Here is a 27,731-nt window from a genome sequence, read left to right on the forward strand (position 1 = left end):
GAAATTGAGGGAGTGTTTACTTTTAAGTGAAAAATTGGTTACTGAGAACCAGAAGGCTTTGATTTAAACTACTAAATGAGAAAGGAACACAAGAAAAATGAAGGATGGAAGGAAGAAAAGAAAGAATGAAGAAAGGAAACAAGGAAGGAAGAAATGAAGGGAGGGAAAAAAGCATTAAGTATTTGCTACGTGTAAGGAACGGAGTTAAGCACTGTGTTGGTACAAATACAAGTTAAAAGACAGCCCCTGCCCTTAAGGAGATTTCATACTAACAGGGGGAAGACAACACACCAAAGGAAGCTGAAAAGTGGGGTGGAAGAAGGGGCTGGTTAATGAAGGTGCCTGGCTCAGGGTTCTTAGAATCTAGGAATGGGACTGGGAGAGAAATGAAAGCCATGTCTATAAAATGTATGCCCCAACTCTCCAGTGGCAGAAGGGGACATGGTTACAGAGGGAGCCCCAGTTGGGAAAAGCAGTGTCCCCCATACCAGCAGACCTGCTTCCAGCTCAGCCCCTGCATCCATCATTGAGGGGAGAAATCAACATGGAGAAAGGGCTCACCTTCCCCATCACCACAAGCAGTTGCCACCAACAGAAGGATCTGACACATGAGCCCTGAGGTGTCAGTAAACCCTCTCACCTCCTTGCTTCCAGCCAAGCCCTCATGAGCATCGTCCCAGGAAGCAGTTCCTATGAAGAAGGGGCCAATCATTTACATCAACCACCAAACAATTGCCTCTCACAAGGTAAGCAAGCCAGTCCAGCTGAATCAGCAAGGCACCCTAAGGAAGAGACAGGAGGCAACATGTGCCAGGCTAGTAAAATCAATACATCCACCTTGACCATCCTTTTCCCTCCCACCCTGAGGGAGACAGCCCAGGACCATGAACCTAAGGCCATTTGGAATAGTAGTGTTTCCAGGCCAATGTCGATAGCCTCCATCTTGAGAAGCAACCATAACACAGATGGGGCTGTAGGGGCTATAGCCCCATCTCCTTAAGATCTAGAAAAGAACATTCTTATAACCAAAGTCCTTGGCATTGTCAGATGGTTCAGCATCAGAATGTGAAGTCATTTTTCCAGTAGGAATGCCCTTAAAGAAAAGTGATGACTCTCTGTTCTGCTGCTATACTCTAAGGACAATGGGACTTTTCCAACTGCCTTGGAGTTGGAATCTTCCATTTATTTGTCTCCCCCATGACAAGCTAAGCCTCCTGAGAGTAGGGACTGTGTTTTCTACTTGAATCCCAAGCAATTAGCACAGTGCTCAGCACAGGGCAAGTGGGTAGTAGATGCTTTATTCATTTATTTGCTCATTCAGAGAGGTGTCTGGCCCTGGGTGGGGAGGGACCCTTCCCCCGAAGATGGCCACCAGAACCCTTAAAGTTATGGAGGGGATAGGTTAGTTACAACAGGGTTTCCTGTATTTGCCCAATGCCTTACATGTCTTCCTACAGATCTCCTGGGGCTGAAAGTTGTTGTTATTTCCCTCACAGCCCCCATAGAAGAATTTGGCACAGTCTTTGATGTTATTGTCATACACCCAGCATGTCATAGAAGCCAGGCAAGGCCCAGGATCTGCTGGCAGGCTACATATAACTGAGGAGAGACCATCACAGATCAGGGGAGTTAGCTAAGGGGCCCAGAATAATTCTGGCCTCTCCTTTCCCTTCTCATCCTTCCCACATGGCTCTTGTTAGTATTACTTAGGGGAAGAGCCCAATAATGGTGCACAGGCCTCCTGAGGCCTGGATTTGGGGCCTCACTCTCCTGCCATCTAGCTAAGTATCCTTGACAATCATTTCCTTGACACCTCAAGGTAAAGATAAATAGGTGAAAGAAAACTCAGCCTGGGTGGTAAGGTCCCTTTCTGAATCACAGGATCTCAAAGCCAGGCTAAGGCCCAGAGAGGGTAAACACCTAGAGTATCCCATGGTAAATTATAGAAAGAACTGGTAATGGGACCCATATATCCTTTACATTACATTATCCCCATTGCCTTGAATTATATCAGTTGGAACTGTTGTATCTGGTCATTAGACCAAAAGATGGACATTTATCTGACCCTTTGATGTATTGAAGAGGTGACAGAAGCAGGATAGGTTCCCCCACGGGACTCTCAAGTTTGGTCACCCCCTTTAGAGAAGTTCATGCATTTCCTTCCACAGCTGAACAAGCATCACTTCTGGGAGGCTGGACAGTTGTTGCCCTCATCACAAAGATCCTTCTCCTTATAGATACAATGAGCCTTGACCTTGGGGCAGCTCCCTGCAGGTCAACTCAATTTTCAGTGCCTTGAAAGTCAGGGACCGCTTCCAGTTTTCTTCTCTGCCTATCTTTCCCCTCAATGCCTTCCCTCATCTTACACACAGTAGATGCTTAATAAATATTGGTTGAGTTGTCAAATTGAATGAAATCTAGTCCGAGGGCTTTATTTTGTAGAGGAATCCATGGGCCCAGAAGTGGGAAGTTTTACCCAAGGTAACACTGATAGGAAGAGTCAGAGGTAGATTCCAAACCCAAGTCTTTTGATTTCCCACCCAATCTTCGAAGGCAGATCTGAAGATCGAGTTCAGTGTCCCCTTCCTAGGGGCCTCTATTCCACCCCACCCACCCTACAAGTAATCTCATTCTTCTGATGCTCCACCATCCAGAATGATTAGTGAGACTCATGCCTAAATGGAGCTGTGTGTTTTCTATGATTAAAGCTATGCATTTAAGGGGCAGGTTCAGAAAGAAAAGGGTTCTAGAAAGGAGCAGAGTCACATTAAAACACAGGACTGACTCCTAAGAGCTAGTAGGAAGAGGGGAGAAGAGAACCTGAGGGAAATGGGGCAAAGGCGAAAGGGGAAGTTGGGATAGGCATCACCAGAAGGGGCTGGGAAGGGAGGGAGAATGCATCCCCAGGGAGATGGGAGGAACTTTGGGCATGGACTTTGGGGCTGGACTAGGATTGAGAGTTCTTAAGCTGGGGGTCCCTACACTTTTTTGTTCAATATTTTGGTTATTATTTCAGTATTATTGGCACATGATTTATTTAATGCATTTAAAAACTTTATTTGCTGAGAAGGGCTCCTTAGGTTTCACCAGACTGTCAGAGGGCTTCATGCCACACATGTCAGGGAATCCTGGATTAGACCATTTCTACCTCCTCCTCACTCTAAGTCCTATGATCCATTGAACAGTCCTCATAGTTCCCCTCCCCTTTGGCAGGTCTGTCCTTGGGAGCAAAGAGGAGACTACCTTACCCAAAATCTCTTTCCCAAGGGACCTTTCTTGCCTTCTCCACATACCTCAAGATTCCCTCCTCCACCTCTCTGTCTAAGGGCAAAGGTAGGGTCTCCCCTAGGGGCACCTACTATTATTCAAGCCATTCAGAATGATCTGAGTCCACCGGGTCTCCATACACATTGAGACCAGGAAGGGAAAACGAAGATGCTTGGGGCACCCATTGTACCTAGGAGTCGAGGTTCCTCCTCAGGGGTGTTCTCTCCAGACTGACTGCCTTCCCTCTTTTTCCTGAATCTTTCTTCACTCAGGCAGGCTCTGGGACTGTGGAAACTGAACGGTGTTCAGCTCTTCCTGGTTTCCCACCTCAGGACACCAAGTCCCTCCACCCAGGCTTGATGCTAAATTCACCCACAGCCCCTAGTGGGTGTGTGGGTGGAGCCAGTTGAAGGGACATGGAGATGACATGAGCTGCCCTGGATTTGAACTCTCCCTTGGGTTTTAAAAGGATTTAGAATAAGCATTCTTAAACTTTTCTGTGATCATCCTCTTTGGAAGCATGGTGAAACCTCAGAATAATGTGAGCGGTTTTCTTTTTGATGCATAGAATAAATTACATGGGATTGCCAGGGAAACCAATGATAGTGAAATCCAGTTATCAAAATGTTTTTAAAACCAATTCACAGTCCCCAGGTTAAGAAACCCCAAGAGAGAGCCTAAACTCTGCAACAATATGCAAATTCAGTCTATTACAAAAATTCATCAGGTTAACTGGATACTGGTTATCTAGGGGAACCAATCAGTCACTTAATTAGCAAACTTTATTAAGCACCTACTCTGCTAGGATGAAGCTAGGTGGCCCCAGAGTACACAGGGCACTGGACCTGGAGTCAGGAAGACTCATCTCCCTGAGTTCCAATGCAGCCTCAGACACTTACTAGCTGTGTGACCCTGGGCAAGTCACTTAACCTAGTTTGCCTCAGTTTCCTCACTTGTAAAATGAGCTGGAAAAGGAAATGGCAGACCACTTCAGTGTCTCTGCCAAGAAAATACAAAATGGAGTCATGAAGAGTTGGATATGACTGAACAACACCAAAAGCTTCATATGAGTCAAATATGACATGGAAGTAAAAAAGCATAAGGCAATGCTAAGATGCATTGAGACGCATATTGGGCCAGGGAGATGACGAATGGATGGTCCTGCTCTACTCTGTCCTGGCTAGACCACAAGCTGACTATTGTATTTCTACTGGTGGCCACATTTCATGAATGACATTGATGTATCACAGCATGTCCAGAAAAGAGATATTGGGATGATGAGGATGATGAGATAACAAGAGACCCTGCCATGCAAGGATCTGTTGAAGGAAGTGGGGACACTTAGTCTGAAGAAGGCAAGATGGAAGAGGGAATGCGATCATCGTCCTCAAATATTTAATGGTCCTAGAGAAGAGCAATTAGGCTTGTTCTGTATGTCAGAAGCCAGAACTCAGGGAAATGAGAAGAAGATGCAGAGAAGTGACTTCCCCTCAGTATAAGGAGAACTTACAATTAGGAAGGGGCTGCTTTGGGAGAAGCCCCCCTAACCAGAAGGTGGTTGACAGCTTGATGGTAATTCTTATAAGAGATTCTTGGTCAGCTATGGGGTGGAGGAGGAGGCTCTGAGGTCCCTTCCAATTGGGAGAATCTGGTATTCTATGAACTCCAAGGGTTACCCTCTGATATCTAGGGATGAGATATGGTCATTCTGCTGAGGTTGAACAAGCAAGTAGGGTTGTTGGTCACTCTTACCCTCCCCCCGCTAACTTTTATTTGGGTCAGACCCCCTCATATTGGGCATGACTTTCTCTCCAACCACTTCTGTTCCTGCCTTGTGGAAGTGGCTTCTTCTCCAGCCCAGCAGAGGAAGATGGAAGAAGCCCTGCCTCAATGCCAGTCCAGTTAGTTGCAAAAGTCTTCACCACATCTGACTCATTGTCTAGGGGAGCCCCAATAGAAACTTTCTCTCAGAGTGTCTCTGGAAAGGTGTAACATCTTTGAGCCCATAGTCAAATACAGGGAAACACCCCAATTTAAAAGCTCTCTCTGCTGTACTCCCAGGATACAGCCCCCAATCACTTCCTCCTATTGCATTCTCAATAATATACAAATTAACGGTTCAAGTGGTTAACTGCTACTAATCTGATTGCACTCTACCTTGGTAACCTTATCAATCAATATGGCCCTTTACTGTTCCTTGTGTTGCAGTAAACTGTTTAAGAAATATGCCCAGTGCTCTCCCACTTCCATTCCTTTGATGGTACTCTTCCCTATATCTTGTATTCTGAATTTTCCCTGTCCTTGGACATAAAAAGGATCCTGGAGGTCTTAGTGGTCACTTAGTATGGACCTGGACCTCCTCCAAGGACCACAGTGAAGACACTAGTCATGAGAAAAGGATTGATCAGGGAGTGTGGTGTGATGAAACAGCTTTTCCCTGATTTGTCTTGTTTCTTCCTCCTAGGCGCATTCTTCTGGGCTGGGGTTGCTGGCTACCTTATCCTCCTTCCTCCCCAGGAGACAGATCCCTATCTTGCTTTCATAGCCCTTTGTCTCCGCATATATATTTTCAATAATCAAGGTAGAAAGAAAGAACCCTTCCTTTTAATAGGGTAGTAGAAAGGTTGCTGGGCTTGGAGTCAACAGAACTGGGTTTGAATCCTGACAATGACATATTTTACACACTGTCTGACCCTGGGCAATTTACTTGATGTTTCAGAGGTTCCATTTCCTCAACTGTAAGGTAGGGATAATACTTATACTACCTATCTTAAATTCTTTTAAGAAAAATGTAAACCTTTAAGCATGATAAAAACAAGAATTATTGATATTGTTATTGTTTTTAGACACAAAGCTATACTTACCCACCAAACAAACAAGCAGCTCTGGGCCATCCCTTCGTCCTGAAGTAGCTTGTAAAATCTTAGAATTTTAGATTTTTTTTCAGTCTCTTAGCTAGAAATGGCCTTAGATTTATTTAACCCAACATTTTACCCTTAAAGTCAGGGTCTTTTTCTTTTCTATCTCTAGACTCTTTCTTGGAGATCTCATCAACTTCCATAGATACAGTTATCATTTAATAATATTTATGGTTATAATTATATTTATGTAGTTGTAACTTGGGATCCTCTGGACATGCCCAGATACTGTTGAGGGAGCTTTTGAGCATGCCCAGTTTGCCCAATGTGGAGCCAACTTTATTCCCCACCACACAGGTGTGATAGCCTCCTGAATGGCTGCCTACATCTTTAAAACTGTCATGACTGAGTCATTCACTTTGTTTTCCACCATGCTTTTTCTGCGTCTCTCCTTTCTGCTGTGTCCATAGGGTGAAGATTCCAGTTTGTCCACATTTTTTTACCCCCTGGCTTTGAAAAATGGTGCTGGGGATGCTTGTTTCTGCTCTGGCTTGCTTGTCCTCCTCAGCTTCAGGTGCTGGAGGTGATCACCACTAGATTAGGAGTTCAGGACATGATGACAAGCTGTAGCAGCAAGCACCCTAGCATACCCAGCATGGCTGCTAGAACAGGTTCTTTGATCTGCTTTTCTAAAGGAATGCAACTCAAGAAGGGTTAATAATCTTACTTTAATCAATCAAACATATATCATTTACCTAGTTCAGGGGAAAAAATCAGTACCCTGAACTTTAGAGAATACAAACAGAAGTTAGAAGAGAAAATAACGCAATTTAACAGACAGGGCTTCTAGCTGTCTGACCATTACATCCATACCTAGTTAGTCACCAGAGAGAGAAGCACCAACATCTGGGTTTTCAAAGCCGGGGGGTGGGGGGACGCTCAACAGCTGCCCAGAGTCTCTTCTGTCCTAATTACACAACTGTTTCCAAAGTGAGCCCTAAAGCAAAACCTCACCTCAGAGGTATATATAGCTTTTTCCAGGGTCAGAGAACATCACAACCCTCTTGACTCACTTGACTACAAAGTAACAAAAGTGCCTTCCTGAAAAACAAGCCTCCCACCACAGACTCCAGGTGAGCACATGCAGCCTATTAGGGGGAAGAGTATATTTTCAAATCAGGAAAGGTCCTCAAGTTCAATTTAGGCTTATTAAGGGCAGGGAAGATCTTCAAATTTCTATTACCATTACACAAGCTTGGAGTCAACATTGCTGGCAGTATGGTACAGCCAGTCAGCCTGACATGGAAATCCTGAGAAGCCAGGGTGCCTGGGATTGGAACCTGAGGAAGGTTTTGGACATGGAACTGGAACTGTGATCGTGGAAACTGAGCTGTTAACCTAATGCCCTTCCCTTCCCCAAAGCCTGAGGTGGTGCAAAGGGGAAGGAGGACAGTGTCTCCCATTTGTTGAGAGAGTAAATTTGCATGTTTGGGATGATGCCTTCTGAAGTACATTTGTTCAGTTATTTTTCAGTTGTGACCCCACTTAGGGTTTTCTTGGCAAAGATATAGGAATCATTTGTTATTTCCTTCTCTAGCTCATTTTACAGATGAGGAAACTGAGGCAAACAGGGTTAAGTGACTTGCCCAGGGTCACATAGCTAGTAATAGTCTAAGGCTGGATTTGAACTCAGGAAGATGAGGCTTCCTGAGTTCAGACCTAGTGCTCTATGCACTATGGTGCCACTTAACTTCCTCTCTGAAGTAAATATTTCTGTGTAGAAGCTAATCTATTAGTGGCTAAATGGAATTGGGGTGCAGGGGACCACCCCTTGGTAGGGGCTGGAGTCAATGACAGAGCTGAGACACTCACCTAACCCCCTTAATGGTACCAGAGAACCCTGGGGGAAGAGTGAAATCTAACACAGCTGATGACCTTTGGGCGATGAGGGCCATAACAGCCTGCATTTACATAGCACTTTAAGGTTTGCCAAGCACTTAAGACATTCTATGTCACCTTATCCATACATCAACCCTGGGAGGTAGGAGCTGTTGTTGTCTCCTTTTTAAAAAGTGAGGAAATTGAAGCAGACCAAGGTTGAGTGACTTGCCTAGATTGAGACAGCTGAAAAATGTTTGAGGCTGAACGCCTTCCTGACGCCAGGACCACTGTTCTAACCACTGAGCAGATGACTCCTCATTCTACAAATCCAGTCCCCATCTCTCTTTCTTTAGATCCAATGCTGCATCACTAACTGCCCTGATGTCCCACAACCAACTCAAACGCAACATGCTCCAAAACACAAATATTATTCCTCATCCCCTAACCTACCCTGAATCTACCATTCTTGGACTTATCCTTAAGCCTTCCCTCTCCTCACTTCCCATATCCATTGAGGTGTCAAGTCTTGTGGAGTACACCTCCATGACACCTTTTGTATCTGTACCTTTCTCTCTATGGACTCCACAACCCCCTTAATTCAGAGGTGCCTCATTTTTTTGAAGGCAATAGATCATACAGTGGATAGAATATTGGGCTTAGAGTCAAATTCAAAACCAAGCTCAAATCTGACTTTAGACACTTTCTAGCAGGGTGCCCCTGGGCAAATCACTTCACCTGTTTGCCTCTGTTCCTTTAACTGGAAAATGGGCATAACAACAGCACCTAAATACTTAGTACAGTGTGTGGCACATAGTAGGTATTTAATAAATGTTTCTTTCCTTTCCCCCTCCCTGCCTTCATTTTTGCCCAAATTATTTCAACAGGCTTTTGTTTTTTCCTATTTCTAGTCTCTCCTCTGTACAATCTATCCTCTACTCAAATATTCATAGATTTTTTGATCTCGTTGATTTGAAAGCTTCTTCCATTTAAACAGATTTCAACCCATCCATACCTGCTTATCCTGTGTAGCTTTTGCTTATGTTCTCCCATAATTTTTGCACAGGGAGTCTATCCAGTGCTGTGGAGGACATCCTTACTTTCCCCTGATATTGCAAGGATACCTGCGTTGTGTACCCATCATCCCTCAGGAGAGGGAAGGGAATAAGTATTTATTAAATGCAGACTTTATGCCAAGAACTGTACTAAGCACTTTTTACAATTACTATGATCTCATTTGATCCTTTGTCTTCTAAAGTATATTTCCCCAATGACACATTTTCCCCCTATTTTTCTTCAGCGTCCCTTCTTGGTTAGATGTAACAGACTGTGCTCATACCCCACTCCCTCTCCATTACCTTATGTATGATGCTCATTTCCATTTTTAGAGACTTCAGTGTCCTGAATCTTGCAGCCTCACAACACCAAAAGATGACTGATTTTTTTTTTAAAGATCTTTGTTTCTTGGAGAAGTTTGGGGACATTAAATGAGCTTTGCAGTTTCCTGAAGATAATGTATCCTCCTCCTGTTTGATTTTGGGCTCCAATCATTCCTCTGTCCCATCTGTCCCAACTATACCTAGTAATAGACTAGCTCTCTAGGCCACCCAACCAATTGTAGGACATCATCTGAGTAATAGACATTCTGCATCCACTTGCTTTTTCCTGTGTGGATGGTTAAGCTCTTTTGATTGGTTCAGCATCTTACCTGCAGTAATACTTTGTAAGAAGCATGGCAGAATCTTGCTGCTTTGTATAGGTGCTACATTGTTGTTCCTAAGGCAGGAGTCTAATCATAGTACTCCTCCATTCACAAAGTTTCTTTGGCTCCCTATTGACTGTAGGACAAAATACAAATTCCTCTGTTTTGCTAGAAAGCTCTCCAGCCCATCTCTCCAAGATGTTTATCTACTACTCCTGCTCCCACTCTTTCCACTTTATCTAGAGCAGACCATTTTGTTGTTCCTTATCCACCATTTTCTGTGGCATTTCCCTGTACCTTTCTGTACAGAGACTGTGTTTCCCATGCTTAGAATGTTCTCGATCCCAACTTCCAAATCTGGGGATTCCTCCCTCCATTTAGGGCTCTGTTCAAATACATCTCCATGAGGCCTTTTCTAATTTGCCAAACGATTTTTTAATATACAGGGTGTCCCAAAAGTCTTAGCGCCATTTCAAACTGTTAAATTTTAAAATAGCTTTTGGGATACCCTGCATTTTGTTGGGAGTCCTTTCTCCCCCAGTAGAATGCAAACTCCTTGGGAACAGGAGCTGCATTCATTCATTTAATCATTCATTCATTCATTTGTTTTTTTGTCTTCGAATCTTCAGTAAATAGAACAGAGATTGGTATAGAGTAGGTGCTTAACAAACATATATTGACTTGCCAATCCCTTTGTATGGACTCCTTCAGGGGAGGGAATCCTTCCCGCATTTCCTTCCGGAAACCTGTTCCAATATTGGGCAGCCATGATTATTAGAAAGCTCTTCCTTGTATAGAGACAAAATCCATACTCAATGCTTAACACAGTGCCTGGCATACAGTAGGCACTAAATAAAATGCCAGGAGGTGCTTAATAAATAAAAATAATAAATGAATAAATGAATGGAGAATGAAAATACAAATGAATAAATGGATGAATGAACTGAATGCTGGTTGACTGAATGACATAGCTGTAACTTTTACTTGTTGGGCCCATCTCTATCCTCTGGGCTCATTCAGAAAAAGTCAGCTTCTGAGCAATATGTGTCCAGAAAAGACTATATCGTGTTTCCCTGGATACCTCTTCTTCTTCAGGCTGGACATCTCCAGACATCTAGGTAACCTATCCTCCATGTAACTCCATTGCTTAACCCAGTTCCTGGAACTTTGTGGGTTCTAAATAAATGCTTGTTGACTGACGGATAGACCTGGACACAATTGGGAGAGCCATTACAGTACAGGTGAACTCAATATTTTAATGTAGTGGAAGAGGAGAATGAATCCAAAAGGTCCCCACTGGGTTGAGATGGAAGTGAGGTTCAAGGGAAAATAATGGTAAAATGGAAAGGTATAGGTTGGGGGTAGTCTTGAGGTGATAGGGTGAAGAGCTGAAGGTTCTCAAAATTTCCCAATATCCAAGGATGGACTTTTGGTTCCTGACTTCTTATCATTCACCTGGAAAATAAATGGTGACATGATCTTCCACGGAACAACGTAGCCCAACCTAGACCTGAGTCTGACTTCCTCCCTGCCCCTCCTCCCCCCACCAAGGAACAAGGGTCCTGTATCCCTGGGATCTGGGAGTTGAATGCCCTAAATTGTAGTTTATTGTGAGAATTAGCAAGTGAGGATGTGGGAGGCTAAGATCATAACATAAAGACAATGGAGTGGTTTTATGCTCTCATGACAATGGATGACCCAACTGCCTTCTTCCCAGTTCCATAAGGTTATAGAGAGTATGGGTATCTGAGCTGCACTTGAACTGGAATTGAGATCAGTCCCTACATCCCCATCCTTTTGGGCCTCTGTCACCCCTCACCCCAGCATCAATGTCAAGAACTGGGGTGGGGTTGGGAGGGTTCCATGGCCTCACCCAAAGCCTGGCAGATTGTCCAGCAAATTTCCTGAGTCTGAAAGTTGTTGTTGTTTCCAAAACAGCCACCATAGTTGAATTGCTGGCAGGTCTGGCTTGTGGAGTTGTACCACCAGTGGGGTAAGGACATCCCACAGGGGCCTTTCTCCTTGGGCAATTTACATATGGCTGAAGGGAAACACACACACACACACAGACATACACACACACAGAAATGTTTGATGGGGTCCAGGTCCCAGTAGTCTCCATGACTCCCCATCACCCATCACTTTTCCTGGATATCTTATCTGGGGAAAGAGACCTAGACCCAGGTGTTCAATGACCCAGATACTAGATTGACTTTCACCCTCCTTTTCTGTACATAATTTATCAAGTCCTTCAGCCTCTGTGACTGAGACCCAGAGAGCTGAGGGACCCAAGTGTACTGCTTCTCAGTTCAGAGATCACTCCATGATGCCCAAAGCTTTGAAATGGATCAAATACAATTGTTAAACTGAGATGAAAAAATCGGGCACGGTCACTCTTTATAAAGCCCAGGTGGTACTATACTCAGAAGCGTGATGGGGCTGGTAGACCGTGAGCAGAGGGCTGAGTAGGGATTGTCTGGGGGAACACTTGAAGGGGATCTTGTCGGTACCTTCAGAGGGATTGTAGCATTTCTTCCCACAGCCGAGCATGCAACATTTCTCATTATATTCACAGTGGCTATCTTTGATGCAATAGTTCCTCTCTTTGAAGGTACATTTGAGCTTGATGTGGGGGCACTTCACTGGGGAAAAAGATTGTGAAGAGTGATTATTTCCTTTTTGTGGATAGGCATTGAGTGAGCATGGATATACATTGTCATGATTCAGTTCCATTGCCTTGGTGTAGGTGAGGATACCTATTATTTTGGGGAAAATGAGCATATATGTGTGTATGTATATATGCATGTATGTATGTGTGTGTGTATGAGAGAGAAAGTTGTGCTAATGCATACTAGGGCCCCATGGCTTCTGACTGCCAGATTCTTTGACTCCTGTAGCAGTCCTGCCAGATAGAATATAGAAGGGCTCAGATGTTGTTGAAGATGCATCTGCTATTGACCTTGTGACACAGATTTACCCACATGATCAAGAAAAATTGATGAAGCCCTTACCCTTTCCAAAGCATACCTGATTCAGAATGTAAAGGATAGAGTCAATGTTGGGGGCTTTAAGTATTTCAGTGTTGCTATATATGGAAGCTAAAGACTTGTGGGTGATTAGAGACTGATGGAATATTGATCTTCAGGAGGCTTAGAAGCAGATGGGATCACAGATCAGAGACAGAAGCGACTGTAGGGCTCAGTCAGGCCAACATCTTCATTTAATAGATGAGGAAAGTAAAGCCCGGAGACGTGGAGTGTCTTGGCCAAGGTTACACAGGCAGCGAGCAGTCAAACCAGGATGTGATCTCAGATTGCCTACCTCCAAATCCATAATAACATCTTGCAGATCCCTTCCCACCTCCCATATCTTGGGTCCCTGTTCCCTCTACAGTACAAAATGTATGCTTGTTTGCCCAGAAGTCAAAGCTCCCCTGTCCCCTCAATCTAGTATCAACCTATCATTCCATGGAACTCTCCTTTGGAAGTGCCTCCTATAGGTACTGAGTAACTGACTTTACAATCCAACCAAAGTGGATTGCTATCTGCCTTTCTTTCCACAAAACAGAATACATCTTCTGTTTTTCCACCTCTGTACTTTTCTTAGGCTGTTTCTTTTGCTTAGAATGTCTGTCTTCATCTTATTAACCTGCTTAATTCCTATCTCTCCTCCTCTAAAGACCAATTCAAAGACCACCTCTTTCAGGAAGCCTCCCCTGGGGCCTCATGTAACACTTTGTCCCTTTCTATGGGGTGGCATACAGCAAGCACTTAATAAATGCTTGTTGACTTGACACTCCAGTATACCAATTATGTATTATTGTGTTATATTATCATATGCTATTGTAAAATAACTAGCAAATTTATCTCTTCAGGTTTGTGGCTCAACCTCCTGGGGAGAGTTCTGTGAGAGCAAGAGACCATGCTTTGTCTAAACCTTGTATCTCACCCAGCACCTGGGACAGCACTCTGGAAGCAATTGGCTTGTAAGAAATGCTGAATTAAAGTGAATTGAATTAATACCAAGTGGATAGGGCAGAAAGGGACTAGGGTCCTTGACCTACCTTTCCCACTGGTTCATTTATAATCAAAGTCCTAGGAACCCCCAATGCAATCAGGGACTAGAAATGGATACCTCATAGCTTCTTGAATGTAGTGTGGGTAAGATTTGACCAAATTTAAATGAAAGACTCCCGTCTCCCTCCACTTTACCATTTGACTTTAAGTTCTGATAACCCATGGAAGAGTAGCCAATCACACCCCCCAGCTCTGATCACCATGGGGCTCAACTGTCATGGCAGATCCCAGGACCCCAGCAGGGCAATACGGCTGTGGACTAGGCAGCTTTCTGAAACTAAGTTGCAGAAAAGGATCTAACTTACACTGGTCGTGGGAATTCCCTACACCAATAGGGAAGAAAGGGGTGGGACAGAGGTTGGCTTGGTCTCCTGATATAAAATGCAGAAAATAGAGAGTAACCCACTGTCCCAGAGGAACCAGATTCCCCCACTCTGACCCACCATCCCCATTCACACAAAGAATGAGGAGGAAGAGTTGAGCTCTTCTTGGAAATGAAGTCGGGGCCAAGGGAATGACTACCTGTCCCCACCTTCTACTTTTTGTTCTTGCCTTCCCTCCCTCTCCCCTCCCTCCTGCCTCTTTTTGGCCAGGGCTGAGGACAGGCATCTCTGCAACTCCCTTTAGGACACCTACTTTTCTTGAAGGTGCCCTGGGTGATCAGCATCAAAAGCAAAAAGGCACTGAGGAACCTCATGGAGCTGAGGGTCCAGGGGCCAGAGCCTGGGGACCTCTCAGGTGATGTGTTCTCTTTTAAGTTGGATCCTCTGGCTGCCTTCTTATGAAGATAGATGATCCTAGAATCTGGCTCTGGACTAAGAGAGCTGGAGGCTGTCCAGTACCATTCAATGACCTCCAATTTCTTGTAAGTACACCAAGTACAGAAGTACACGTGGGCCCTGGTACCAGGCTGAAACCCACGGCACCTTGCTCATTTCCCCTGGTTAAAGTGTTGCCCCTACTTAAAATGGGAGGGGGAATTTCATGCTCTGATTTTATTTTTAAGCTTTTAATATTTTATTTTCCCACGGTTACATGTAAAAACAATTTTTTAATATTCATTTTTTAAAACTTTGAGTTCCAAATTCTCTCCCTTTCTCCTTGAGAAAGCAGGCAATTTCATATAGGTTATACATGTGTATTCATTCAAAACATATTCATCATAGTCATAGATGATTCCTGTCCTAAAGGATGTAACAGTATGGACAGGTGATGAGGAGCAAACCAATTCTGACACATAATGTGACATGATGGAAAGGGACAAGAGTGGGAGAAGGAGTGGAGGATGGGACAGTACAAACCCAACGAGGTTCCAGGGAAGAGCCTTGCCTACCAAGGGCAATACAGAAAGCTTCATGAAGGAGAGAGCATATGAGATGGGCTTCAAAGAATGGATAGGATTTGAACAGGGAAGGGAGGAAAGGGAGGACATCTTTATTGTAGGAAATGTGGAATAAAGACACTGAAGAGGGGAATTAGGCAGAGAGTTCAGGGTCTGGGAGGAGACAGAATAGACAGATCATTGTGGCTAGAGTGGAGAACATATGGAGAATAGCAATAGAAGAAAAGGCTGAAAAGCAATGTGGCAGCATCCAAGACAATGTCACTACCCTATAGGTTACAAATTGAGACGGATTCCTGGAAAGGTAGTGAGTTCTCCATCATGATAGGTCATTGTGGATGGATATTGTGGACGACCTTCAATGTCTGAATTTACTCAGCAGGCAATAGGAAATCACTTGTCTCTTCCCTCCTTTCAATCATTTCTTAGGTGTTACACAATTCTTGTCCCCAGGGGAAAGAGAAATTAAGTAAAAAACGATGATATCTAATATCAGGGATAGGGATAGAGATCAGACACATGATTTCAATTGTTTAGGGAACTCCTGGATAAGGAAACTAGCTTTACCAATGCAAATCAATAACTTCTATAATCTGAGAGAATTGTCTAGAGCAGAGGAATCAAACATGGAGTCACAACTCTTCCAAGTGCAGCCCAGAACAGATTAATATTTATTGGAAATTTTCTTTAAATCCATTAATTTATTTTTTAACATTTATTTAAAAGTTATAACTTCCAAATTCTTGTGCCCCTCCTTCACTTATTGAGAAGGTAAGCAATATGATATCAATTATACATGGGAAATCATGCTAAATATATTTTCATATTAGCTATGTGCAAAAGAAAACCCAATAAAAGCAAGAAACATAAAGAAAATGAAAAAAAAAAGCAAGCTTTAATCTGACACTCAGAATTAATCAGTTCTCAGTCTAGAAGGGGATAGCATTTTTTATTATGGGACCTTTGGAATTGTCTTGATCAGAGTAGCTAAGTCTTTCACATTTGATCATTCTTACAATGTTCTGTTACAATGTACAATGTCTTTCAGGTTCTGCTCAATTCACTTTGCATCAATTCATATAAGTCTTTCCAGGCTTTTCTGAAACCATCCTGTTCACCATTTCTTGTAGCACAATAGGATTTCATCAAAGTATATACCATGACTTGTTCAGCTGTTCCCTAATTGATGGGCACCCCCTCAATTCAATTGAAAAATATTTTACAAAATAAGTAGAAATATAATACAACATAGATAATGTTTATTTGTGATTTTCTAAGTCAGTATGTGGCCTGCAGGAATCCTTATGTATGGTTTAATGGTCACCATTTTTATTTGAGTTTGGCACCACTAGCCTAGAACACTGAGACCTGCCAAGGTTTACAGAGCCAGTATGTACCAACCCATGTCTTGCTGACACCAAGGTCAGTTTTCTTTTCACCATGCCATGCTGCTTGTCACCTAATTGTCACATGATTAATATGCTAGGGAGGGCAAAAAAAGTGAGATGCCAGGGAAAGCCATTACTTACTAAGGAGATCAGGGAAGGCTTCATGGAGGAGAGAGCATCTGAGTTGGAAGTTGAAGGACAAATAGGATTTTAACAGACAATGAGAAAGAGGGAAAACCTTCCAACAAAAGGGAAAATGGAAGACACTGAAGGAGGTGGGAAGGGAGTTCTGGAGGATAGAGAACATTCCATAATATATGGAGAATAGCATGGAGAGATAGCCTAAAAAAGAATTTGGTGGCATGAAAGATGATGGTGGTGTCCTTCAAGTCAGGCCTTTCCCAGGTATTGGAAAGGATTTTTTCTTTTTCATGATTGAAGTTCTTTTCTCATTTGGGTGTTTTTCAGTTGAAAGTCCAGCCAGTACAGGGTAGTAGTTGAAAGCCATCATGACAGCTAGATTAGAAGGACTTGTGTTAAGTCTCTGACTCTAAATCAAATGAGATAACATATGTAAAGCCTTGGCAAATCTGAATGCATTATAGAAATGTTAGATAACATCATCATCATCATCATCATCATCATCATCATCAGTATTGCTATGTACTTCCCATATGGTCTCAGGAATGTTATTTAAACTATCTGGATCTCAGTTTCCTTCTTCATAAACTATAGTCACTATCTCCAAAGTCATATTAAGCTCTATATAGGGGTTTTTAACCTGAGGTCCATGATTTATTTTTGCTTTTTTTTTGGAGGAGGGAAGGTAGGGTAATTGGGGTTAAGTGACTTGTCCAAGGTCACATGGCTAGTTTTTTGTGTTAAGTGTCTGAGGCCATATTTGAACTCAGGTCCTTCTGACTCCAGGGCTGGTTCACTGCGCCACCTAGCTGCCCCTGGTCCATGAATTTTTGAAAAATATTTTGACAACTGCATTTCAATATGATTAGATTCCTTTGTAATTTTATACATTCTATTTTATGTAGTTAAAAACATTCAAAGATGAGGTCCATCAGTCTCACTAGAATGGACAAGATAATCAGGGGGTCCATAACAAAATAGATGAAGAATCCCTGCCCCACATCCTAAGATCCAGGAGTTACATAGCAATGGGGCTTCTGTGAAGGCCTTGAAATTGGCTAATTTTCCTGGAATGCTAGTGGAGGATGTGGTTGATGAAGGGGAAATTCTCTTAACCCAGGCTAGCTTTCGTTACAGATCCTGGTGGCAATGTACTCCAGACTTTCTAACTAGAAGAGAAATTGCCTCATCTTTCCTCTGAGCTGAATTCCATTGGCCACCCCCAAGTCCTTCCTTTCACTCCCAACCTGAGATCCCACAGTCAGACAGTAAGTCAGGAGGGGAACTTGGCATTATTCCCAAGGGAATTTATCTCCCTTTCCTCCCACCTTTCCCAACATCATCCATTACTAACTTTTAATGCACATCAAGCCACAATTAGGACAGCACTTTTCATCCTGTCCACAGTCTTCATCCTTCTGACACTTGGGTTTCTCAATTGTGTTGCAAGAGTATGGCTGAGGTGGGCAGTCCCAGGGCTTAACTGTATAGCAACACAAGAAAGCAGACAACTCCATGATTTATGCTTAGAACTCAGTCCTCAGTGGTCTTAACCAGTGCTCAGGCTTTCACCTTTAATAGTTAGCCAGTTGACATAATTCTCTTAAAAAAAGGTATTTACTATAAAGGTATCATAGGAATAAAAGCTACAGAACATTCCCTTTATAAATCTGGGGCATACTCTCCCACAGATATACACAGCATCAGTAGGAAGAGTGAGCATATATGTGCTAGTAAAGAATACGCTTAGGGAACATTATGCTTCAAGGTGATTCAGATCTTGTCTCAGATGTTACAGGATCCTGATATCCTGCCTCTTCTTATGTCCTTACTGAGTGTGGTGTCTCTGTTAAGAATGTTTCTCTGCTGGTCTCTATAGTCCTGCCACTCTATGCACCTCAATTTCTCACTGCAAGACTAATTCTTTCTTGAATCCATGGTTGTCTCTCTTCTCTGCTGCCAAGGGTCACACTTTTTGTAGCAGCAATTGACCTTTGACTAAGTCTGAAGGAATTAAAGGGTGGCCAGTCATTGACTCCAAAAGTTTGGCTAATCCCTTGGTGGCCCTTTAAGCCAATTTAAGACAATCTCTACAAGTCAGAGAATGTCCTCATCAGCAAAATGAGACTAATTTTCCCCCTTCCACTCTAAGATTAGATACTGTTTAGGACCAACTTGCATAACTGAGAATCTTTGCTTAGGGCCAGCCTAGATGTCCTAAATCTCTAAATCTGGTCATGTATCTGGGCAGCTTTGAGACACAAATCCCATCCCCAGATCTCACCTTTCCAGGGTGCGGTACACACTAAGCCACAACTAGAATCACAGCATTTATATGTCTCAGGGCAGTCGTTGTCTTTATGACAGGGTGCAGAACAGTTTCTAATGCCTTTGAAGGGGAAGGGTGGACAAAGTCCTTGCCTGACTGGAAGAGAAGACACAGGCACTCTCCGTTAGATGTGACCACCAAAATTTATGTCACCCAAATAGCATCCCTCACTTCCTTCCAAGCACGACCTAAACCTTTCTCCAGGACATCTTCCCTCCTGTAATTCATTTATCACTCTATTCTTTTTCCAAGTCCATAGGCATTATTACATGTGATTCCAGAAGTCTGTATCTTCTATATTCTTTGGTATTCTGCTCCCCATTGTGACCAAGACAAGGCTCCAGACACAGTCAATTAACTAAATGTAGGCGATAACTCTTTCTTTTCCCTTCCCATATACTGACCTAGTCTGATTTCTTATCTTCCCTAATCTTGTATTTCCAGTTCAATTCTCCTTCCTGGCCTTGCATCTTCCATTTGAGGGAAGGAAAGGATTAAGGAAGATACTCTGCCAGAAGTTAAAATAACACAGGGAGTCCCAGGTTCTAAACCAACTTCTGCCACTTACAAACTGTATGACCTCAGTCGAGTAATTTTCCTTTCTCTGGGTCTCAGCTTTTTCCCTCCTGTAAAAGAATCAGCTTAGACACAGCTCAGTGTTAAACAGATTTCAAGTAGTCTGTGAACTTGGATGGCAAAAAATTACATCATCATTTTAGTAACTTGTAACTGAAATTTAGCCCTTCTTTAGAAAATGAATTAAAATGACAACACCGACTTTTGAGGTGCTCCTGTTCTCCAGACTGCCAAGGCAGCCTGTCATATCAAAAAGGCTAAGAACTCCTGAAGGAGGTGACCTCGATGGGGTCTTGAAAGATGCAGGCAGGCTCCTCTCTTTATCTCCATGCCCAGCCCTTCAGCCCCAACTCCCCCAAGCTTGGCATCTCACCTGTCCCACCACAGGTCTCCTCACAGATTTTCTTGTTGGGAAATCTGTTGGCATTCCCTTTGCATCCACTGTAGAAGAAATATTTACAAGTCCGTGCCTCCATGCTGTAGAACCAGCTCAAGCAAAAGTTATCACAATCGCCCACTTCTGGTGACAGCTCGCAAACTTCTGGGTAGAGGACAGAAAATGAGGGAGAAAGAATGAAGCAGATTCCTCTCTTCTGTGTCCTTGCTATGGCTGCTCAGTCCCAGCCCGGGCTATGGTACTTGGGCTTGGCAACCTAGAGATGTGGGTTCTGCCACTCTCTACTCCTGTGGTCTCAGGCAAATCCCTTTCCCTCTCCAGGTCTCCATATAAACTGATGGTTGGTATTTACCTATAGGTTTATACTTGTCTTTTTCTCTCTCTTCTCTTGCTGATGTCTCATGGAGATTGGATGGAATAATAGAGGACCTTTGAAAGAATCTAAAAATACCCAGCAAACAGAAAGGGCTGTTTGAACCATCCAAAGGGAGCTTAGAGGTCATCTAGCATTTTGTAGATGCAAGTGACAATTAGCAGCCAACATGACACAAGGGAATCTGTTCAGTTTTCAGGGGTGAATAGAAAAATGAATAATCATCAAAACGATAATGATTATAATAACTGATTATGTTACCAAGAAAGCACTTTCATATCCACAATCTCATTTAAGGCACACAACCCTGGGAGACTAGCAAGACAGGCATTATTGTTATTAATTTGATGGAAGAGGAAACTGAGTCACATAATAAGAGGTGGGGAGGACCTGAGCCATATCTCTTGACTTTCAAACCTACCCTTTAGCTGTTACTGCGGACAAAGTGCTGGTCCTAGAGACAGACCCAAGTTCAAATTCAGGCTCAGACACTTACTATCCCTGTGACCCTGGGCAAGTCCTTTTACCGCTGCCTGCCTCGGTTTCCTTAGTGGTAAAATGAGGATAATAATAGCATCTATCTCCTGGAATTTTGATGATCAAGCACTCAGTAGGTGTGTTTAATAAAAACTCATTTCCTTCTTATAAAAAATAAGTCTCTCTCCATCAACAAAGTTAGTTAGAAAAGTTACTAGCAAAGCAACCTTGGCAAAGATTCTCCATTTCTGAATCTTAGTTTCTGCATCAGAAGGATCAGGATATAGGAAAAGATGCTTCTAAAGATCCTTTCCACCTTTATCAGGTAGATATTTTCTGGCCTAGGTTTGGATCCTAAATATCTAATTTCAAGGGCTTAACCCACCCTCTCAAACATTAATTCATTGAAGAGTATAAATAATGTACTTTATGTTCATACTTATACACACTTGTATTTGTTAACTTTACCTTTCTGCTGTATATAACTTTATATGCATTTGATAAATGCTTACTACGTAACAACCACTTCATTTTGTGGATGAGAGACCAGGGGCCTGGAGACTTTCCCACAGTAACAGTCATCATTTGAACCCAGATTTATTTTCTTTTACTTTTTTAGGGACAGGTATATACTGAGGTGTTGAGTGAGAAATGGTGTAAAACTTTCCCCAAACAGGGGGTACAATTTCCTAGAAGCAGAGAGTGCAGGGAGACTGATTTATAGCATGTATGGCAAAGGAGTAACTGGAATCTGTCGGGGGTTTTTTATTCAAAGTTCCTATGATAACGGATCCATTGACATCGAAGGCACTGCTGAGCAGTGTGGCTGGAAGGTCTGTTGACCACTCAGGATAAGGAGTCTGAAGAGAGCAGTTGTCTTAGGCCCGGAACTCAGCATCCTCAGGCTTTCTGGGGCCAGCTGAGTGCCAAGCGTTCAAGCCTTACTCCAAGAGGCTGCCGACTTGGCAAGGCCCAGCCTCACTCATATCCAACTCACTTGCAAATCAAAATGTGGCCCTTCTGATGTCTCTGATCCTCTTCTGGAAGGAAGGACCAGCAACAAGAAAACAACAATAATCTGTGGGTGGAAAACCTACCATGAGCCCTGTTCAGGCCTTTCTTTACCTGTCTTTGGGTCCAAGCATTTCTCTCCACAGTTGTAAAAGCAACACTTCATGTTCCCGTTGCAGTTGAAATCCGTGTGACAGTGTTTTTTTTCGATGAAATCACATGTTACATTTTGTTTTGGACATTTTCCTGCTTTTTGGTTAGGTTCTTAAGTACATAAGGGAGAGGAGATTAGATGAACAAAAACATTAGATTAGATTAGATCAGAACTGGAAGTGCTCTTTGAAAGGGCAGTGTGATACAGCAGAACAACCATTGAATTTGGGGTCGGAGGACCTGAGTCCAAATCCTGATTTTTGTCATTTATTAACTATGTAATCTTTGGGAAAATTACTTAGCTTCTCTGGGCCTCAGTTCCCTCACTTGAAAAATGAAAGGGTTAGATGATATGACTCTAAATCCATGATCTTATGAACATGGAATGCCAGAGCTAGAAGGAATCTTGGAGCTTGGAATTGTCAGGGACTTCCGAATGAGTACTAGAAATGGAGGTGGGGAAGGACAATCTCCCGGCCCTCCCCCAAGAACTACATAGCTGGATCCTGGAGAATTTTGAGGAACTTTGTTTCTTTCTTTCAGAGATGTCAGCCCACCTTGGGTAGCTTAGAGGAGTGCTCCTGGGGGTAGGGGATGGGTGGAGAAGAAAGGAACATTAGAGTGTAAGCTCCTTGAGGTCAGGGACTGTCTTTTGCCTCTTTTTGTATCTGCAGCATTTAGCACAGTGCCGGGCACGTGCTCAGTGTTTAGTAAATGCTGATTGATTGAGGTATTCCAGCCCAACATAGAATTCTCAGGACCAATAAGGGTAACAATGTCACCCTCTCATAGCCTCAGACTCAAGCCATGGGATCCCCCTGGTCTAGACTGAGAAGAATTGGAGCAGGAACGGGTTATCATCTGGCAGCTCTGTCACCATTTACTCAGTTCTGGGACACAGTTTGAGGTGCAGAAGAGAGGTCATGGTCACAAAAGGAGCAAAGGCTCTGCCTGTATAAGGAGCAGACCGGGAGGGTAGAGAACAGGCCACTTCCTGAATCAAACCATACTGAAGCACTAAAATCTTACAGACACCTTGAATGAGCTGTGAAAGCAGCAGAAGGACATAAAAGATAGAAGCTCAGGTCAGAGGGAGCAGAACCCAACTCTAACATAAAGTCCAAAATAAAAAAAATAGGCTGGAATCATGAGCAAACAACAAAAAAAGTACCTGACCATAAAAAGCTGCTATCATTACAGGGAAGCTCAAGACAAGAACTTAAAAGAAGACAATGACTTGAAAACATGTATAAGTAAACTGAAAGAAAAATGCATATTGGACACAAATACAACAAGAATTCTTAGGAAAGCTAAAGAAAGTGATTTTTCTTTAAGTAGTAAAAAAAGTTCTTTTTTTAATTAAATAAGAAAAGTAGAGGAAAAATTGGAAAAAAAGAAATTAGGGCAATTCAAGAAAAGTGTGGAAAGATAATTAACTTGGTAATAGATGTACAAAAATATTGAAGAAAATAACTCCTTAAAAATCAGAACTGGCCAAATTATTTAAAAAAAACCTAATTAAAGAAAATAATTTATTAAAAATTAGAATCAGTCAAATGTAAACTAAGGAATCCACAAACATCAATAAACAAAAAGCAATGTCAAAAGACTGAAAAAAATAAAAGAAAATGTGAAATATCTCATAGAAAAAATGACCTGGAAAATTGATTGAGAAGAGATAACTTTAAGATTGTTAATCTACCTGAACTTCATGAACACGAATAAAAAAAGAGCCTGGACATTACATTTCAAGAAATTATAAAGGAAAACTGCTCAGATATCTTAGAACCAGAAAGCAAAGCAGAAATGGACAGAATCCACTGATCATCTCCTGAAAGAAATCCCTAAATGAAAACTCCCAAGGATATTATGGCCCAAAGTCAGAGCTCTCCGGTTAAGGAGAAAAGATTGAAAGCAATCAGAAGAAATAATCTAAATACCTTGGAGCCATGCTCAGGATCACACACTTACCATTAAAAAAAGTGGAGGACTTGGAAATATGATATTCCAGAAGGCATAGAATAACCTACCCAGTAAAATCAAGTAAAATCCTACAGGGGGAAAATGGGTATTTAATGAAACAGAGGACTTTAAAGCATTCCTCATGAAAAGACTAGAGCTGTGTAGAAATTATGGCATTCAAACACAAGACTCAAGAGAAGCATTAAAAGGTAAATATGAGTGAGAAATCATAAAGGCCTAAACAAGGTTAAATTGTTTGCATTCCTATATGGGAAGAGGATACATGGAGAAACTAAGAACTTTATCATCACTAGGGTGGTGTGAAGGAGTCTACTTAGAGTGCATGGGCATGAATCTATTATCTTGGAATGATCTCAAATGAATAATGGAAGGGTGACAAAGAGGGGATGAACTGGGAGGAGGGGAATGAAGAGGAAGAATGGGGAGATTTTCTTACATAAAAGAGGTGAACAAGGAAGAGTTTACACCATGGAGGGGAGAATGGAGGGTGGGAGCAGGCAATACTAGGACTTCACACTTATCTGAACTGGCTCAAAGAGGGAAGAACAAAAATGCACACAGTTGGGTAGAGAATTTAATCTTATCCAGTAAGAAAGTAGGAGGGAAAGGGACTCAAAGAAAGGATGTGGGATAAGAAAGAGGATAGACTAAGGGAGGCAGTGGTAAGAAGCAAAACAGATTCTTGAGGAGGGGACAAGATAAAAAAAGAGAAGGCTAAATCTAAAATGACAGGATGAAAAGGAATACACAGTTAGCAGTCATATTTGTGCATGTGAATGGGATGAACTCACTCATAAAATGGAAGAGGAAAAAAGAATAGGTTAGAAACTAGAAGCCAACAACAAAACACACTTAAAAAAGAAAAGTACATACAGAGTTAAAATAAGGGCTGGAATATAATCTATTATGCTTCATCTAAAGTTAAAAAAGGTAGGAGTATAAACTACGATCTCAGACAAAGCAAAAACAAAAACAAACCTAATTAAAAGATAATCAGGGAAATGACATTTTGCTTAAAGGTAACATAGATGATCAATTAATATCAATACTAATAGCAACCAAATTTTTAAAGGGAATTTTAAATGAGTTGTAGGAGGAAACAAGCAGTAAAACTGTACTAGTGGGGGACCTTAATTTGCCCATCTCATACCCAGATAAATATAAGTATAAAAAATAGATATTTGACATACTTATTAGTTTTGTTACCTTGGGCAAGTCACTTAACCTCAATTGCCTTGCTTTCCCCCCTCAAAAAAAATAAAGAAGTTAAGGGGCTGAATAGAATTTTAGAAAAGCTAGATATGATGGAGCTTGGGAGAATTTTGAAAGGGAAAAGAAAGGAATATACCTATCTTTCAACTGTACATGGCACCTATACAAAAATTGACCAGCTATTAGGGCACAAACCCCTCATAAATAAATTCAGAAGTGCAGAAATATTAAATGCAACTTTTTCTGACCATAACACAATAAAAATTTTACTTGATGAAGGCTCTTTGACCCTTATGTGAACATAATTACAAAACTCTCTTCATACAAATAAAGATATCTAAATAACCAGAGAAATATTAATTGCTCATGGCTGGGCCAAACAACTACAGTAAAATGACAATATTGCCTAAACTAATTTACTTATTCAGTGTCATACCAATTAAACTACTAGAGAATTATTTTAAAGAGCTAGAAAAAATAACAGAAATAAATAATAAAATTTCTTCTGGAGGAATAAATGGAAAAAAATTGTTAATGATGGGGGCCTACAGTACTGGATCTCAGCCTATACTATAAAATTCTAATCATCAAAACAATTTGGTACTGGATAAGAAATATAATAGCTGATCAGTGGAACAGATTAAGTACACAAAAGAAACAAATGAGCATGCTAACTGAATGTTTGATAAATCCAAGGATCCCAGCTTCTAGGGCAAGAACTCACTATTTGACAAATCTTCTGGGAAAACTGGAAAGTAGTCTGTCAGAAACTAAGTGTAGACAAACATTCACACCATATACCAAGATAAGGTCAAAATGGTTACATGCTTTAGATATAAAAGATGATATCATAAGCAAATTACTGGAGCATGAAAGAAATTACTTGTCAGATCTATGGTTAGGTGAAGAATTCTTGATGAAAGAACAGATAGAGAGGTTCACAGAAAGTAAGATGGATAATTTTGATTGTATAAAATTAAAAAGCTTTTGAACCTACTAAACCAATACAGGTAAAATTAGAAGAAAAGCAGGAAACCGGAGGAAATTCTTTAGAGCAAGTTTCTCTGATAAAGGTCTCATGTCCCAAATATGTAGGGAACTAAGCCAAATTTATAAGAATAAGAACCATTCCCCAATTGATAAATGGTCAAGGGATATTAAGAGGCAATTTTAATAGGAAGAAATCAGTGTTCTACAGTCATACAAAAATTCTTTAGATCACTAATAATTAAAGAAATACAAATTAATACAACTGTGAGGTACCACCTCACACCTATACGATTGACTAAGATGACAGAAAACAGAAATGACAAATCCTGGAGGGAATGGGGGGAAAATAGGGACAGTAATGAACTGTTGGTGAAGTTGTGTAATTAGTCCAACCATTGTGGAGAGCAGGTTGGAACTATGCCAAAAATTTACCAAACCATGCATACCTTTTGACTTAACAAGATCAGCGCTAGGCCTATACCCCAAAGAGATTGAATAAAAAGGGAAATGACCCATATGTATAAGGAAATTTTATAGTCCTCTTTGTGGTGGAAAAGAATTGGAAATTGAGGGGATGTCCATCAATTGGGGAATGACTAAATGAGTTATGGTATAGGAAAGTGATGGAATACTATTGTGTTGTAATAATGATGAAGGGGATAATTTCAGAAAAATCTGGGAAGACTTGAATGAACCAATACAAAGTGAAGTAAGCAGAATCAGGAGAAGAATTTAAATAGTAACAGCAATATTGTAAAGATAATCAACTGTGGGAGATTTAGTAACTCTGATCAATACAATGCTTCACAACAACTCCAAAGGACTCATGATGAAAAATAGTATCCACTTCCAGAGAGCGAACTGATAGACTGAGAGTGCAGATTGAAACATATATAAAATTTTTTTTATCTTTATGTATTTTTTGGAACATGTCTAATGGGGAAATAAGTTTTATGTGATTTTGTATGCATAATGGGCATTGTATTTTTGCCTGCTCCATGGGTAGGGAAGGAGGTAGAGGAAGGGAAAGAATTTGAAGCTAAAAACAAAGCAAAATTTTAAAAAAGTACTATTATTACAAAAACACCTGTGACCTTGGAAAAACTCACTCAAACCAATTAACTCATTGACATTATTATTACCATTTTATAGAGGAGGAAACAGAGGGAAAAATGATTTACTTAGGTCATAGGATTAATGAAAGATGATTCTTAGAACTGTAACTAGCATGGAGTCCCTCAGAGACTCATAGGGTTAAAGCTGGAAGCAACTTAAGAGGAGATTGAGTCCAACCTCTTCATTTTACGGACGAGGAAACTGAGACACAGAGAGGTTAAAGGATCTGCCCAAAGCAAGTCCCACAGGTAGTATCTGAGGCAAGATTTGAACTCAGGTCTTCCTGACACCAAATCTGACACTTTATCCACTTCTCCATGCCCAGTCAGTCAATGAAGAAGCATTTATTAAGTATTAACTCTCTGCCAGATGGCAGCTAGGTCATGCAGTGGATAGAGTGTGAGGCTCTAAGTCAGAGAGACTCATTTTCATGAGTTCATATTTGGACTCAGACATTAATAG

At 41.6% G+C, this 27,731-nt stretch overlaps 1 protein-coding gene across 1 annotated transcript in view; it reads right to left on the reverse strand.

Moving 5' to 3' along the window:
• Positions 1 to 17,797: 17,797 nt before the first annotated feature.
• Positions 17,798 to 27,731, reverse strand: part of LOC138160758 (WAP four-disulfide core domain protein 8-like) — a 30,421-nt gene continuing 20,487 nt past the window's right edge. Inside the window, exons 4-7 of the mRNA XM_069087491.1 lie at positions 21,930 to 22,079; positions 19,931 to 20,098; positions 18,937 to 19,077; positions 17,798 to 18,135 (exon numbers count right to left, since the gene is read on the reverse strand). Coding sequence (XP_068943592.1) covers positions 18,002 to 18,135; positions 18,937 to 19,077; positions 19,931 to 20,098; positions 21,930 to 22,079 — 593 coding nt within the window. The 3' untranslated portion in view covers positions 17,798 to 18,001. The remainder of the gene's footprint in view (positions 18,136 to 18,936; positions 19,078 to 19,930; positions 20,099 to 21,929; positions 22,080 to 27,731) is intronic.

Source organism: Petaurus breviceps, unplaced genomic scaffold, assembly GCF_028583685.1.
Source record: "Petaurus breviceps papuanus isolate PSGF00001 unplaced genomic scaffold, PetGlider_PUasm1.0 182, whole genome shotgun sequence".
NCBI classification, from domain to species: Eukaryota; Metazoa; Chordata; class Mammalia; order Diprotodontia; family Petauridae; genus Petaurus; species Petaurus breviceps.